This window comes from Helobdella robusta (assembly GCF_000326865.2).
Source record: "Helobdella robusta unplaced genomic scaffold HELROscaffold_40, whole genome shotgun sequence".
Taxonomy (NCBI): Eukaryota; Metazoa; Annelida; class Clitellata; order Rhynchobdellida; family Glossiphoniidae; genus Helobdella; species Helobdella robusta.
In genome coordinates, this window is record NW_008704903.1 from 410,285 (window position 1) to 422,802 (window position 12,518).

A 12,518-nucleotide genomic window follows, 5' to 3' on the forward strand; every position below is an offset into this window, starting at 1 on the left:
AACCAACCAACCAGCCAACCAACTAACCAGCCAGACAACCAACCAACCAACCAACCAACCAACAAACCAACCAGCCAACCAACAAACCAACCAACCAACCAACCAACCAGCCAACCAACTAACCAACCAACAGACAGCCAACCAACCAACTAACCCTGACTGCTGCACAAGTGCATTCAACTTCCTCTCCTCCTCTAAGAGTGACTGCCTCTTTGTGTCACACGACAACACGCTCTCAATAGCAGGCGTGTCATCTCCCACTACCTGAAATGTGGTGTGTGTAATGTGTGTGTGTGTGTGATGGGGTGTGTATGTGTGTCATGTGTAATGAGTGCGTCTGTGTAAATGTGAATGTGTGTGGCGCGCGTGCGTGTGTGTGGCATGTGTGTGAGTATCTGTGGCGCGTGTGTGTATGTGTGTGTGTGTGTGTGTGTGATCATCCTCACCATCAACATCATCCCGACAAACCTCCTGTTCTACGTGTAGCACAGTCAAATGTGGGGGTATCCGCAGCTGTCTGCCAGCCAGCATCCTTAACAGAGTCGTCTTACCCATCCCATTTCGACCCACCAAGCCATACCGCCGACCGTACGATAGCGAAAGGTCTGCCCCCGATAACAGGGTTCTGCCAAAGGGGGAAAAGGAAGAGTGAGGTGAAATTGAAAAAAAAAATTCCATTTACATTCGTTATTCTATATAAAATGACATCAAACCCAACACCATAATAACGATGTCAATATTAATTAGAAATTAGAACGATTTCAAAAATGAAATTGCTGATGATAGCAAAATGCTCTCTCTCTTTCCTTCTCTCTCTCTCTCTCTCTCTCTCTCTCTCTCTCTCTCTCTCTCTCTCCCTCTCTCTTCACTCTTCACTCAAACTCACACACACACACAAACACACACATATAAACACCGAAACAAACTTTTCACCAAAGGCCATGTCAAAATTTTCAATCTTAACGTCATAGGTCTTGGTGGAACCGCTGGCATCTGCCTTGGTGTCCTTGCGATTTACTTGCTGGCTGGCACTGGGCAGATCCAAAACACTGTTTATTCATTCAGTCGTACCTTCAGTCATTCAGTTATTTGTTCTTTCATTCAACCAACCAACCATTCGTTCAGTCATTCAGTTGTTTGTTTTTTTCATTCATACATTTGTTAGCTCAACTAGACGTTCATTCATTTGTTTGACTGTTTGTTTGTCTGTTCGTTTACTTAGTTACAAGTCAATGTTATGAATTTGTCAAGCAAGTAACTGCTATTAATATACTAGATAAATGTTACCTCACACACGCAAAACACAAACGCACACACAGACAGACACACACACTCACACACACATACATAAACACACACATAAAACATCGTTCATTACCAAACATTTCTGGATGCTTGGATGGTTAAAAAATTAAAAAAAAAACAAAACAAAGATAAAACAAAAAACAAAGAAATCAAATACATGTTCTGTTTTGGTTTTGAATCAGACGCCTGCTGTCGCCTCTCTTGTTTGTCTTTCAATTTTGATTCGGCTTTCTCCAGCTTTTTTGTGTCAACCTTCTGCAAAATTCGCCCGAAGATAAGAAATAAAGTAAAAAAATACCTGAGAAAACATCAAAATTTTTTTAAAATGATGAACAAAATCAGAAAAATACCACAAAAAACATCACAAAAACAATTTTTTTCCACACTCAAATATCTTTCCTTAACAGAAAATGTTGGAAAGAATCATTCCAGCTGCTTAGGCTATAAAAAGTTAACTGAGTAGAATGTTCTGACTAATGACAAAGGTAATTTTCATCATTATCTTTTTGTGATTGGTTTGCAAAATTGAGAGGCAACCAATAAAGTCAGTCAGACAGTCAGTCAACCAACAAACCAACCAACCAAACAACCAGCCAGCCTGCCAACCATCCATCTAACCAGCCAGCCAGCCAACCAACCAACCAATTAACCAACCAACCAATCAATCAATCAATCAATCAATTAAAAGTGAATCTAACCAAAATATTAAGTTTCTTTTCAATCCAGATATTCATATCATCGGCATCAGCACTGCCCTCCGGTAGAATTTGGAAGGGTGTATCTAAAGCCCTCAGCTCTCTGGAACTAGAGCTTGTGGATAAGCTTCCATTCTCTGATCTTCATAAGTCAGCATTAACATTTTTAGTAAAATTAAAAAAATTTATTAAAAAATATTACTGCAAAAATTTAGAAAGCTTTTCTGAAAATTAAATTCTGAATAATTCAACACTAAATAAAACCCAGCAACTAATTAGTTACTATAAATTAATTAGAATCAATTAATACTAAAAAAAGCTGTAATCATCTTTTGAATTAATTATTAATAATAATTAGTTAGAATAAATTAATTAGAATCAATAAAAAAAAATTGAAATTATCTTTTGAATTAATTATGAATAATAATTAGTTAGAATAAATTAATTAGAATCAATTAATAATAATGAAAAAACCGAAATCATCTTTTGAATTAAATATGAATAATAATTAGCTAGAATAAATTAATTAGAATCAATTAATAAAAAAAAATTGAAATTATTTTTTGAATTAATTATGAATAATAATTAGTTAGAATAAATTAGTTAGAATCAATTAATAAAAAGAAACTGAAACCATTTTTTGAATTAATAATTAATAATTACCCCTTGGCAGCCTTTAATAGCTTGCTGCAGAAGTCCAGAAGGGAATCTCCATCCCCATCAACATTCACCTCAACAAGAAAGTGCCCCAATGCATCGTAAACGTCGTCTGCCGTTTCAAAATCATCAATACTATCTGACAGCACACCTGGAAAACAACAATAATGATACACTTTAGTTTAGATTTATATAAAAAGTATCATCTATAATAATTACTAACTAACATAAATTTAATGATAAATTGATAATTTAATATATTAAATATTAGAGATGCACCGGATTTAGGTTTTACAAGTCCGGCCTGGATCGGACTTGGCCGGATTTAAAATTTAAAAACCGGCCGGCCAGAGCCAGAGATTATTTATCATTTTAAATGCTTTAGAAAAAATACTCACATTTACGGTTATCTACATGCTGAACATCAAAAAATAACATTAAGCAAATAAATAATTAATTCAAATATATAGATAAGCTGTGTGATACACCAAATTCTGTACACAAAGATCAGCTTATAATTTATGCATAAACCATGTTATAGCAAAAAGAAAATTGTCCAGCTCACCTCACAATTAGTGATGTTGCTATTATGTGTCTGTATGCTTAGCCTTTAACTTAGTGACATAAAATTAATTGAATTCAATAGAAATTTTTTTTCTATTTATAACATTTTAAAATGTTGATAGACGCTTAAATCCTGCCCTAAATCCGGCCACTAAATTTGGCTACAAAATCCGGCCGGGGCCGGATTCAGTTGGATTTAAAAAAAGCTAGATTTTGGCCGGGGCCGAACTTCGGTGCATCTCTATTAAATATTAAATTATCAATTAATTAAATTCTCAGATATAACATACATTGTACGTAATCTGTAATCATTGAAATCAACGTAATATGGCGTAGTAATGTAACATGTAATGTAATCTGTAAAATCAATGCAAGTGAATTAGTTGTAAACTGTAAGCGTGTGTACATCAAGTGTAGAGTTATATAAAAATAAATATAAATAATTAAATATAAATAGATAATAAAATATATAATTTAATACATAAATATATATAATTATAAATAGAGTTTCTAAGAGAACTCGTGAACACAGAGCGATATTTGAAGCTTTTAGGTTTTTAAAATTTCATTCATTAATAAAATAAAGACTTAATCTGTAAAAAAAATTCTAATTAAAAATCTAATTTTTACCTAATATGTAGGAAACGCACTGTTCGTCTATGTGGGGGAAGAATTTATAAATTAGTTTTTCGCAATTTGAAGACATATTTAAAAGTTAATCTAATTAGCCCCGATGTAAACAATAGAGCCTTTGATTTTGGCTACAGAAATATGCATAGATAAAATTTTCTAAGCACATATACAGCATATATGGCCATGGATATTATATCCATGTATATGGCTAGAATAAAAGTATGATACCAGGTATAATATCACCGTGTATCATATAATATTATCATATTATGTATAGGGTATCATATGATAGTATCACGTATAGTATAATATAATATAAATATATATATTTATAAGTATGATATAATATAATATCGTGTACAATACTGAAATACTCGCAACTAAACAAGCAAATAAATAATATATATTAAAAAAAATTTATTAAGTATTATAAATAACATAATAACAAACAATAAAATGTCTAATTTTTCTGACATTAATAAATTAAAAAGAAATATAAAAAAGTTGAACAATGTTGAAAGTAGTGTTGAATTTTTGAAATGTTGCGTAAATAACTTAAGTATATGTATAAAAACCAATCCAACTTTATTTAGTATTTTCACAGAAGATTTGTATTAGGTATACAAACTACACGAGAATGGATATAATATATTATATATAATATATATATATATATACATATACATATTATAATATATATATATATATATATATATATATATATATAGTATATTATATATATTTCCATGACCATGAGTTACCATAGTAACAATAGATTTGGTTATATTGTCAAATTAAAGTACTCTATTTTGTATTATATCTAAATAAGAATTAAAACGTTAGAATATGCATGAAACTATTGATTTAACCATCTCTACACTCATAAAAAAGAGATTAACTATTGTGGATTCAAATATTTTTTGTAACGTATCTATCATATAAAAATTTAACAAAAAAAAATCACCCGGCTGTTATTTAAACGATCAAACTGAAATATCACCACCATCCACTCAACGTATCACTTCACCAAGATGAATTCATCACGAAGGAAAGCCAACGACAGCACTACCCCCAGAAAAAAAGATGTGGTGAAAAAATTGTACAAAAAATACGAAAAAAACTGCACCCAAGTCGACCAACTCATGCTGCCTTCTATAAGGAAAGCCCTGAGGAGATGCATCCAAGAAGGAATACTTTGCTTCAAGGCTCGTTTCAAACTAATTTTTTTTTCAATTTATACCAGAATTTTTTTATTTTTGTATGTCGTTTAATTTTTGATGAAATTAATTTAAATATATCGCCACTATTTATTATTAGCAAGCTGAAAAATTATTAAGTATTTGCGTTGATGTCATTTGGCTTTAACATGCTGTGACCAGCTTTAAATGCGTAAAGCCATTTCCATCAATTTTTATGTTATTTCATAAGCACGCATTTGTGTAGAGGGTAGAAAACTACAGAAACAGCATCAAGTAAATATTGTTGGTTGACTGATGACGATCGATTCATATTTCAACACTTCCTTACACGGATCAGTTCATAGCGGAAAACCCGTCAAACAACACAGCGAACACGGATCAGATGGATGAATTCGAGATCGTCTACTACAACACGCACTGCAACCATAAGAACGATGTCTACAACCTCTTCCCACTGTTTGAGGCCCTGAAGCAGGAGAGGTACCTACACGTAAGGTCTATCTACGTCTGGAGTGTGCAAGTCATCCTGCAAGATGTCGTTTCCCTGGTGAATTTTTTTTCAAATATTATATAGTATTATAATTCTATTATAATACTATAATTCTAGTATTATATCCTATAAATCATCCAACAATTTTGAAAAATAAATGTTGCAACTAGACTCAACATTTACCTAATATTTTAAAGAGATAAAATGGATACATTACAGTTAGAACTATAGAGACGTGTAGGTGTATAATTTTAAAAATTTGACATTTGATCCGAACGTACTCTTGAAATGCCAGTTAAACAACTACGCAAACGAACGAGGTAATGATGACGTAAGAAAGGATAATAAAAATGAAAAGATAATAATTTAAAAAACCATAATTATTATCTTTTTTAACCATTGAAGTCCTCCCTGTTCACCATCAGCATCTACCCAATCAAACACCTGGAACTCATCAATTGCAACCTCACCGGCCAACTGGTTGCCAGGCTTTCCAGGTAAGTTGATCTATGCTTATAAGAGTTTGCCCACTTTAAGTTTTTTTAAGGGTTGTGTATCAACTTTATCAGATACATCTGTGTATGCGTCATGAAACTTCTTTGAATATGATCCGTTTAAGATCTTTAAATGTTACAGAAACAATGCTAGCTTGCAGCTCAAGATAGCAGCCTAAATCGTCATATTGATCAAGTAACTAATTTTTAATATGACAAAATAGCCGCGAAAAAGTCTAAAAAAATAAATTTATATGGTTCTCTCTCTAGAACTAACTATGTAAAAAATGAATATAAATGTAGAATCGGTGCAATGTCATTCTGTATTTTTTATTTTGCTTTGAAATCAAATATTGTGCATATAGTATTATGATGAATGGATTTTTTTAAATTTAATTAATTCATTTAAATAGATAAATTCATTAAAATATTGTTTAAATCCTCCTCGCCAGAGATTTCATGTACTGTCCTACTTTGATATCTCTGGTGCTCGATCAAAACAGGTCATCATCGATATTCCCTTCATCGTTGATTAGTATCTTAGCTTATTTTTATCAATATTTAGCAAGACAAGTCTGTTACGAAACGATTAATTTAATGAAAATTAAACGAAAAAAACAAAAAAAATAAAGATAATGAGAATATTTTTAATCTACTGAAACAACTGATTTCATGTGGACGTTGCGGCGACAGTCTCGGCGACGAAGGCTGCGTGAAGCTAGCGAAGAACTTGAGAGGCAACCGGAGCATCAGGTGGGATTTAAAATAAATAAATAATAATAATAATAATAATAATGGGAACATCTTTTATTTTTCACCATAAAAAACATATATTTAATTAGCATCATAGCTTGTTCCTGTCACAGTAAATGTCATACGATAATCTATAATAATAACAATAATAATAATAATAATAACGATAATGATAATAATGATAATAATAATAATAATAACATGCTGTGATACGCGTGTGTGCATTGAGTCAGGTTACAGTAGTATCGTGACTGTAACAGCTTTCAATCATTCATTCATTCATTCATTAATCCATTCATTCATTCAATAATTGAATCTATCAATCAATCAATCAATCAATCTTCGTTTTGCGTCCAGAGACCCGGTTTCCCGAGGTAGGACGTTGTTTTCTTTGCCATCAACTTCAACTTCAATAATTGAATCTATACAGTTTTTAAAAGTATTCAAATCTTTTGCATCAATTGCTTTTTGAGATAAGTTATTCCAATTTCTGACTATACGATTTGTAAAAAATCATTCCAAGTATGATGAGCTATTGTATTAACTGATCCTAGGAAGATTATAGGTTTGAAATCCGTTACATCCCATACACCATCGTCGTCCTAATCGTCATCAGATCGGATCATGAACGTCATCATCATCAGATCGTATCTTATCAAAGAACTAAATTATCATCATCATCATCATTGTTGTCATTATCGTTATTGTTGTACTCGTCAATATTATTAGCACACACACACAAACAAAGAGAGAGAGAGAGAGAGAGAGAGAGAGAGAGAGAGAGAGAGAGAGTACACTCACACAGACACACACACTACACAGATGTTTGAGTCTAAAAACATGTGGCATAACTTGGAACGGATGTCATCACATCGGGAAATTGGTCGCGACTACAGCCATAAGGTAAGATGTGTAATGACGAAGACGATGATAATGGTGATGTTTATGTGATGACTCAATGGTTAAAGGCGCTTGGTTTTACTGCTGCAGTGACTGTGTTCGAATGCAAAGAGATCCCAGCCTATCGTATGCAATGTGTTTGATGCGTGGTTTTCACGCGTATTCATATACGCCGTGTGGGTTTGTCGTTGAAATCTCTGAAGCAAGCGCAAAAGAAAGGGTAACTTTTAACCTTTAACCTTTTATGAAGGTTACCATGATGAGGTTTTTGATTCAACTGACTAAATGCCTTCAAACAAATATCTGGAAATGTTATTAACATTATTATTATTAGCTATTATTATCTATTCATTATTGTTACCATTATTATTATTATTATTTATTATTATTATTATTTATTATTATTATTATTGATTATCTTCGTGATCGTCATAATTTTGGGAAAATTCTTGGGGACAGAGAGCTCCATATGGATGACAATGATATCATGAGCGTTGGCTTGCACGAAATCATATACCCCCTTGTTCAACAGGTTGTGTGTGTGTGTGTGTGTGTGTGTGTGTGTGTGTGTGTGTGTGTGTGTGTGTGTGTGTGTATGTGTGTGTGATTTTAGCTAAACTTTAATTGTTTTTTTTGATTAATTATTTTTTTGTGGTTAAAAAAAAATTAACATGAAAAAATTAACATTTCTGCCAATATGACTCCGAATAATTTGTATTTGGCTATCAATTAAGACATTTAATCAGCTATCAATTAAGACGTTTAATTAGCTATCAATTAAGACTTTAATTAGCTATCAGTTACTATAAAATTGGTTATCTATTAAAACGTTTAATTGGCTATCAATAAAGACGTTTAATAAAGACAGTTACAATAAAATTGGCTATCAATTAAAACGTTTAATTAACTATCAATTAAGACTTTTAATTGGCTATTAATTATGAAATCAATTTTTTGGCGCTAGGTGGAGCACGAGATTGAAACTCGAAGAAGAGAGGAACTCGAAATTAGGAAGTTGTTGAAACAGCAGGAAAAACAAAAAATAGGTGATGGAAATTAATTTTTATTTATTTATTTAATCGTTTTTATTCATTTATTTTATTTATATATTTTTGAATATATTCAAAGTAACTTAAATATAATAATTTTTTTTCGATTTTCAAATCAGACGAGAAACTGAAGGAGGGAATAATTGGAATACTGGCGGCAGATGACGACAGTATGTAGCGGTGATGGCCGGTTTGAATGTTTTGCTATAAAAAAAAAGGTTAAAGGTTGAAAAAATGTTCACAGGAAGAAGCAAATAAATAAATAAACCAACTTTATAATCAATTTCTAAAATAATTTAATTAGTTTCACATACGATATTTAACTCACCTATTTAGATAAGAGCCTAACCCCGGACAACAACAACAACAATAACAACAACAGCATAACCAACGATACAAATGACAGTAACGTCAAAGACAGTAAAAACTACGCAAACAACGACATCAACAACGACATCAGTAAAGACAACAACAACCAAAAAAACATTAAAACGAAAAAGTATTCAACGACATTGAAACCTAGAAGTAGCAGCAACCCGTCATCTACAAACGCTACTACTAACAATTCAGATCTTCCTCCTGTACCAAGTGTGGGTCCCTGGCTGGATCAGTTGCATGTGGGGAGAGTGAACCTCTGCCATCACGTGCCTGACGAGGTGGTGTTGAAAGAAATGAAGATGAAACTCAGGAAGCAGGTCGACTGATGAATGAATGGCATTATTGATAGTTAAGTTTGCCATATTTTTGACACAAAAAATTTAAAAAATGTGTTTGAATCAACAACTTTCATCTGAATAATTTCTGTTAGATATTCTAGAGCGTCAAATAATTTAACTGTTATTAAAACGTAAAATTGGTTCAAGTGTGAATTACCCCGCTTATTTACTGTAAAATAAAATCGAATCCGTGCGTGACGATTACATATTTTTATTTTAAAACATGACCCAAAAAAAAGATTGTTTAAATTTGAAACAAACAAACACAAACAAACAGTCGTACAACATCCAGGGCATGACGGAGGGCAGCGGCAATCATGATGACGTCAACAACAACAACAACAACAACTGTGACCGGATGTTTCTCTCTTTTGAGGATTTGCGAATAAACTCTCGCTCTCAACGGCCACACAATCCCCACTTATTGCCAACACCTCAAGAACAAAATGACGTCACAGATGACGACTTTGACGTCACAAATTTACAGATTCATTCGAAACAGTTATTCATCATCGCCATGCAGAAGCTTGCCAAGTGAGTTTGGACTGGATGCAATTTAAAACTACATTCAATTTCATCCGAAAATAATTATGACACTTCCATTTTAAGCATTAGCCGCTATTATATTATTATTTATTATTATTATTAATATAATATTATTATTATTTATTATTATTATTATTAAATAAACTCAACAACTTTTAAAACATACTTTCAGATAATAAAAATGATGAATAAACCAATTCCGAAGTTCATTTAGAGACTAACTTTAACTTTAACATTACCGACGCGCTGCAGATGGATTGGCTCCAGCGATACACTCAAAGAGTTGGACCTGATGGGAAACGAGGTGGGAAATCTTGGAGGTGTTTTCATCAGGGAAGCTCTACGTGTCAGGGAAAAAAGTTAGCATAATTTTTACCACTTTTTAAGAAAAATAATATCTCAAAATAAACTAGAAATGATATCACAAAATAAACTGAAAATAATTTTTAAACTTCAGATAAATTGGAGCCACTGAAACTGCACATGACGCACAAGACGTCTGACGACGTGGCTCTCTTCGTCGAACGTTACAACAGAAATCAACCAAAAAAACTCAAAAAATAACAAGAACATAGCAAACGCTAACAACTGAATTATATTTCTTCCATGTTTACGCACCTCAGTTGTCTAAGGTGTGATAACTACAAAGCTGCAAGTAAATAGATTTTCCTATTTGCACAAGTACAAATTCGCGCCTTCCATTGTCTTCGAACAAACTTCTATTCCGCGACTCTGAGATACAATTTTCTTACTGCAAAAACAGAAGATTACACACAGAACGTCGACTAGTTTGATTTTATGATCACCGAATTTTCAACTTAATAAACGATTTGTAAATTGTTTGACCGTTCTTAAATAGTAACGATCTCTAAATAATAAATAAGACACAAACACTTCGGAGTCGAAACATGGAACTTAATCATCTATAAAAGTAAAATGGGCTCCAATTGGGTCTGGGTGTGCGACCGAAAACGCCGAACATTACATTACACTACACATCTATTACATTACACTATACATCCGAACACTACATTGTAACATTCATTTTCACCTTTTGGTATTAACCCATTTTCTGCTGAGGTTTTAGATTTTCGTGATTTTTATATATGTTGTAAGTACCAATAAAAAACTAATACGGTTTTTTTTCTTTTTTAAAAATTTTAATTTTTAAAAAAGTTGGAACATTTTTTTAAAACGTCCTTTATAAAAGAAGCTAGGCTAGCAGAATATGACAACCTGAGACGCAACCATTGTTTAAATTAATTTTCATTGTTATTTTCTTAACTTTCATCAATTTTATGAAACAAATAAACAAAAGATTGAAAATATAAAATAAAAAAAATATTAGTAATTAAAAAAAGTTATAAAATTATTTATGAAAATCAGGTAACCAGGCCTTTTTTGCAACATGAATTCGGAAAATAAGTTTATTTTGAATTTTAATAAATTTTACCAAAAACTTGAGTGAGAAAAATTGAAAAAACGAACTACAAACATTAACGCCAAACATTCGGTAGAATTTATAGAATATTGTGTAGATAGATAAATATATACGTAGTTATAATACATTTATAATGTTGTATTTACACATTCAAATTGTACAATTGTGTTATGGTGTTGTCTCAAATTATTTTGAATTTTCTCAGAAAATTTTAAACGTTTTACTATACTATATATACTAGTTATTTTTATCAAAAATTTAAAAATTTTATCAATAATTAAAAAAAATTTCAAATTAATTTCATTGCGATATCGATAATGATTTTTGTGACCTGACTGATTAAAAAGCATCAAAGAAAGTTAAAATAGGATGGAGAATTTGTTATATTGGGATATTCGTTTAAAAAGCGAGCAAAATTTTAATATAAAAGCGCTTATAAATCTACACATATTGGCTCAGCTTGGCTTGGTTCGGCTTGGAATCGGATGTTAAGCAAGGTGTGGTCTCAAACTATTTTGAATTCTTCCCGAAAAACTTGAACTGCGTGCGTACATATATAGCAATGATTACTGTTGTTTTTATAATGAATTTATAAAATATATAAATATAACGAGCAAAATTTTAACATAAAAGCGCTTATAAATCTATGCATATTGGCTCAGCTTGGCTTAGTTCGGCTTGGAATCGGATGTTAAGCAAGGTATGGTCACAAACTATTTTGAATTCTCCCCGAAAAATTTGAACTGCGTGCGTACATATATAGTAATGTCTACTGTTGTTTTTATAATGAATTTATAAAATATATAAATATTGCAAGCAAAATTTTAACATAAAAGCACTTATAAATCTATGCATACTGGCCCAGCTTGGCTTGGCTCGACATGGAATCGGATGTAAAGCAAGGTGTGGTCTCAAACTACTTTGAATTCTCCCAGAAAAATTTGAACTGCGTGCGTACATGTATAGCAATGATTACTGTTGCTTTTATAATAAATTTATATTATAACCCTATATATATATATATATATATATATATATATATATATCTAATAAAATATATAAATATAACGAGCAAA

At 31.7% G+C, this 12,518-nt stretch overlaps 2 protein-coding genes across 2 annotated transcripts in view; one reads left to right on the forward strand and one right to left on the reverse strand.

Annotated features, from left to right (window-relative positions):
- Positions 1–3,956, reverse strand: part of HELRODRAFT_185827 (hypothetical protein) — an 11,485-nt gene extending 7,529 nt beyond the window's left edge. The window contains exons 1-7 of the mRNA XM_009025143.1: positions 3,852–3,956; positions 2,664–2,808; positions 2,004–2,142; positions 1,463–1,560; positions 927–1,049; positions 469–625; positions 155–264 (exon numbers count right to left, since the gene is read on the reverse strand). Coding sequence (XP_009023391.1) covers positions 155–264; positions 469–625; positions 927–1,049; positions 1,463–1,560; positions 2,004–2,142; positions 2,664–2,808; positions 3,852–3,927 — 848 coding nt within the window. The 5' untranslated portion in view covers positions 3,928–3,956. The remainder of the gene's footprint in view (positions 1–154; positions 265–468; positions 626–926; positions 1,050–1,462; positions 1,561–2,003; positions 2,143–2,663; positions 2,809–3,851) is intronic.
- A 929-nt stretch (positions 3,957–4,885) lies between these two features.
- HELRODRAFT_192915 (hypothetical protein) lies at positions 4,886–11,729 on the forward strand (the record flags this gene model as incomplete). Its single annotated transcript, XM_009025144.1, has 14 exons — positions 4,886–5,063; positions 5,422–5,600; positions 5,949–6,040; positions 6,490–6,572; positions 6,670–6,790; positions 7,613–7,693; positions 7,781–7,910; positions 8,655–8,736; positions 8,859–8,909; positions 9,076–9,434; positions 9,733–9,989; positions 10,254–10,360; positions 10,459–10,932; positions 11,471–11,729. The coding sequence occupies 13 exons, from the start codon at positions 4,886–4,888 to the stop codon at positions 10,563–10,565; spliced, it is 1,827 nt and encodes a 608-aa protein (XP_009023392.1). The 3' UTR covers positions 10,566–10,932; positions 11,471–11,729.
- Between the last annotated feature and the right edge of the window lie 789 nt (positions 11,730–12,518).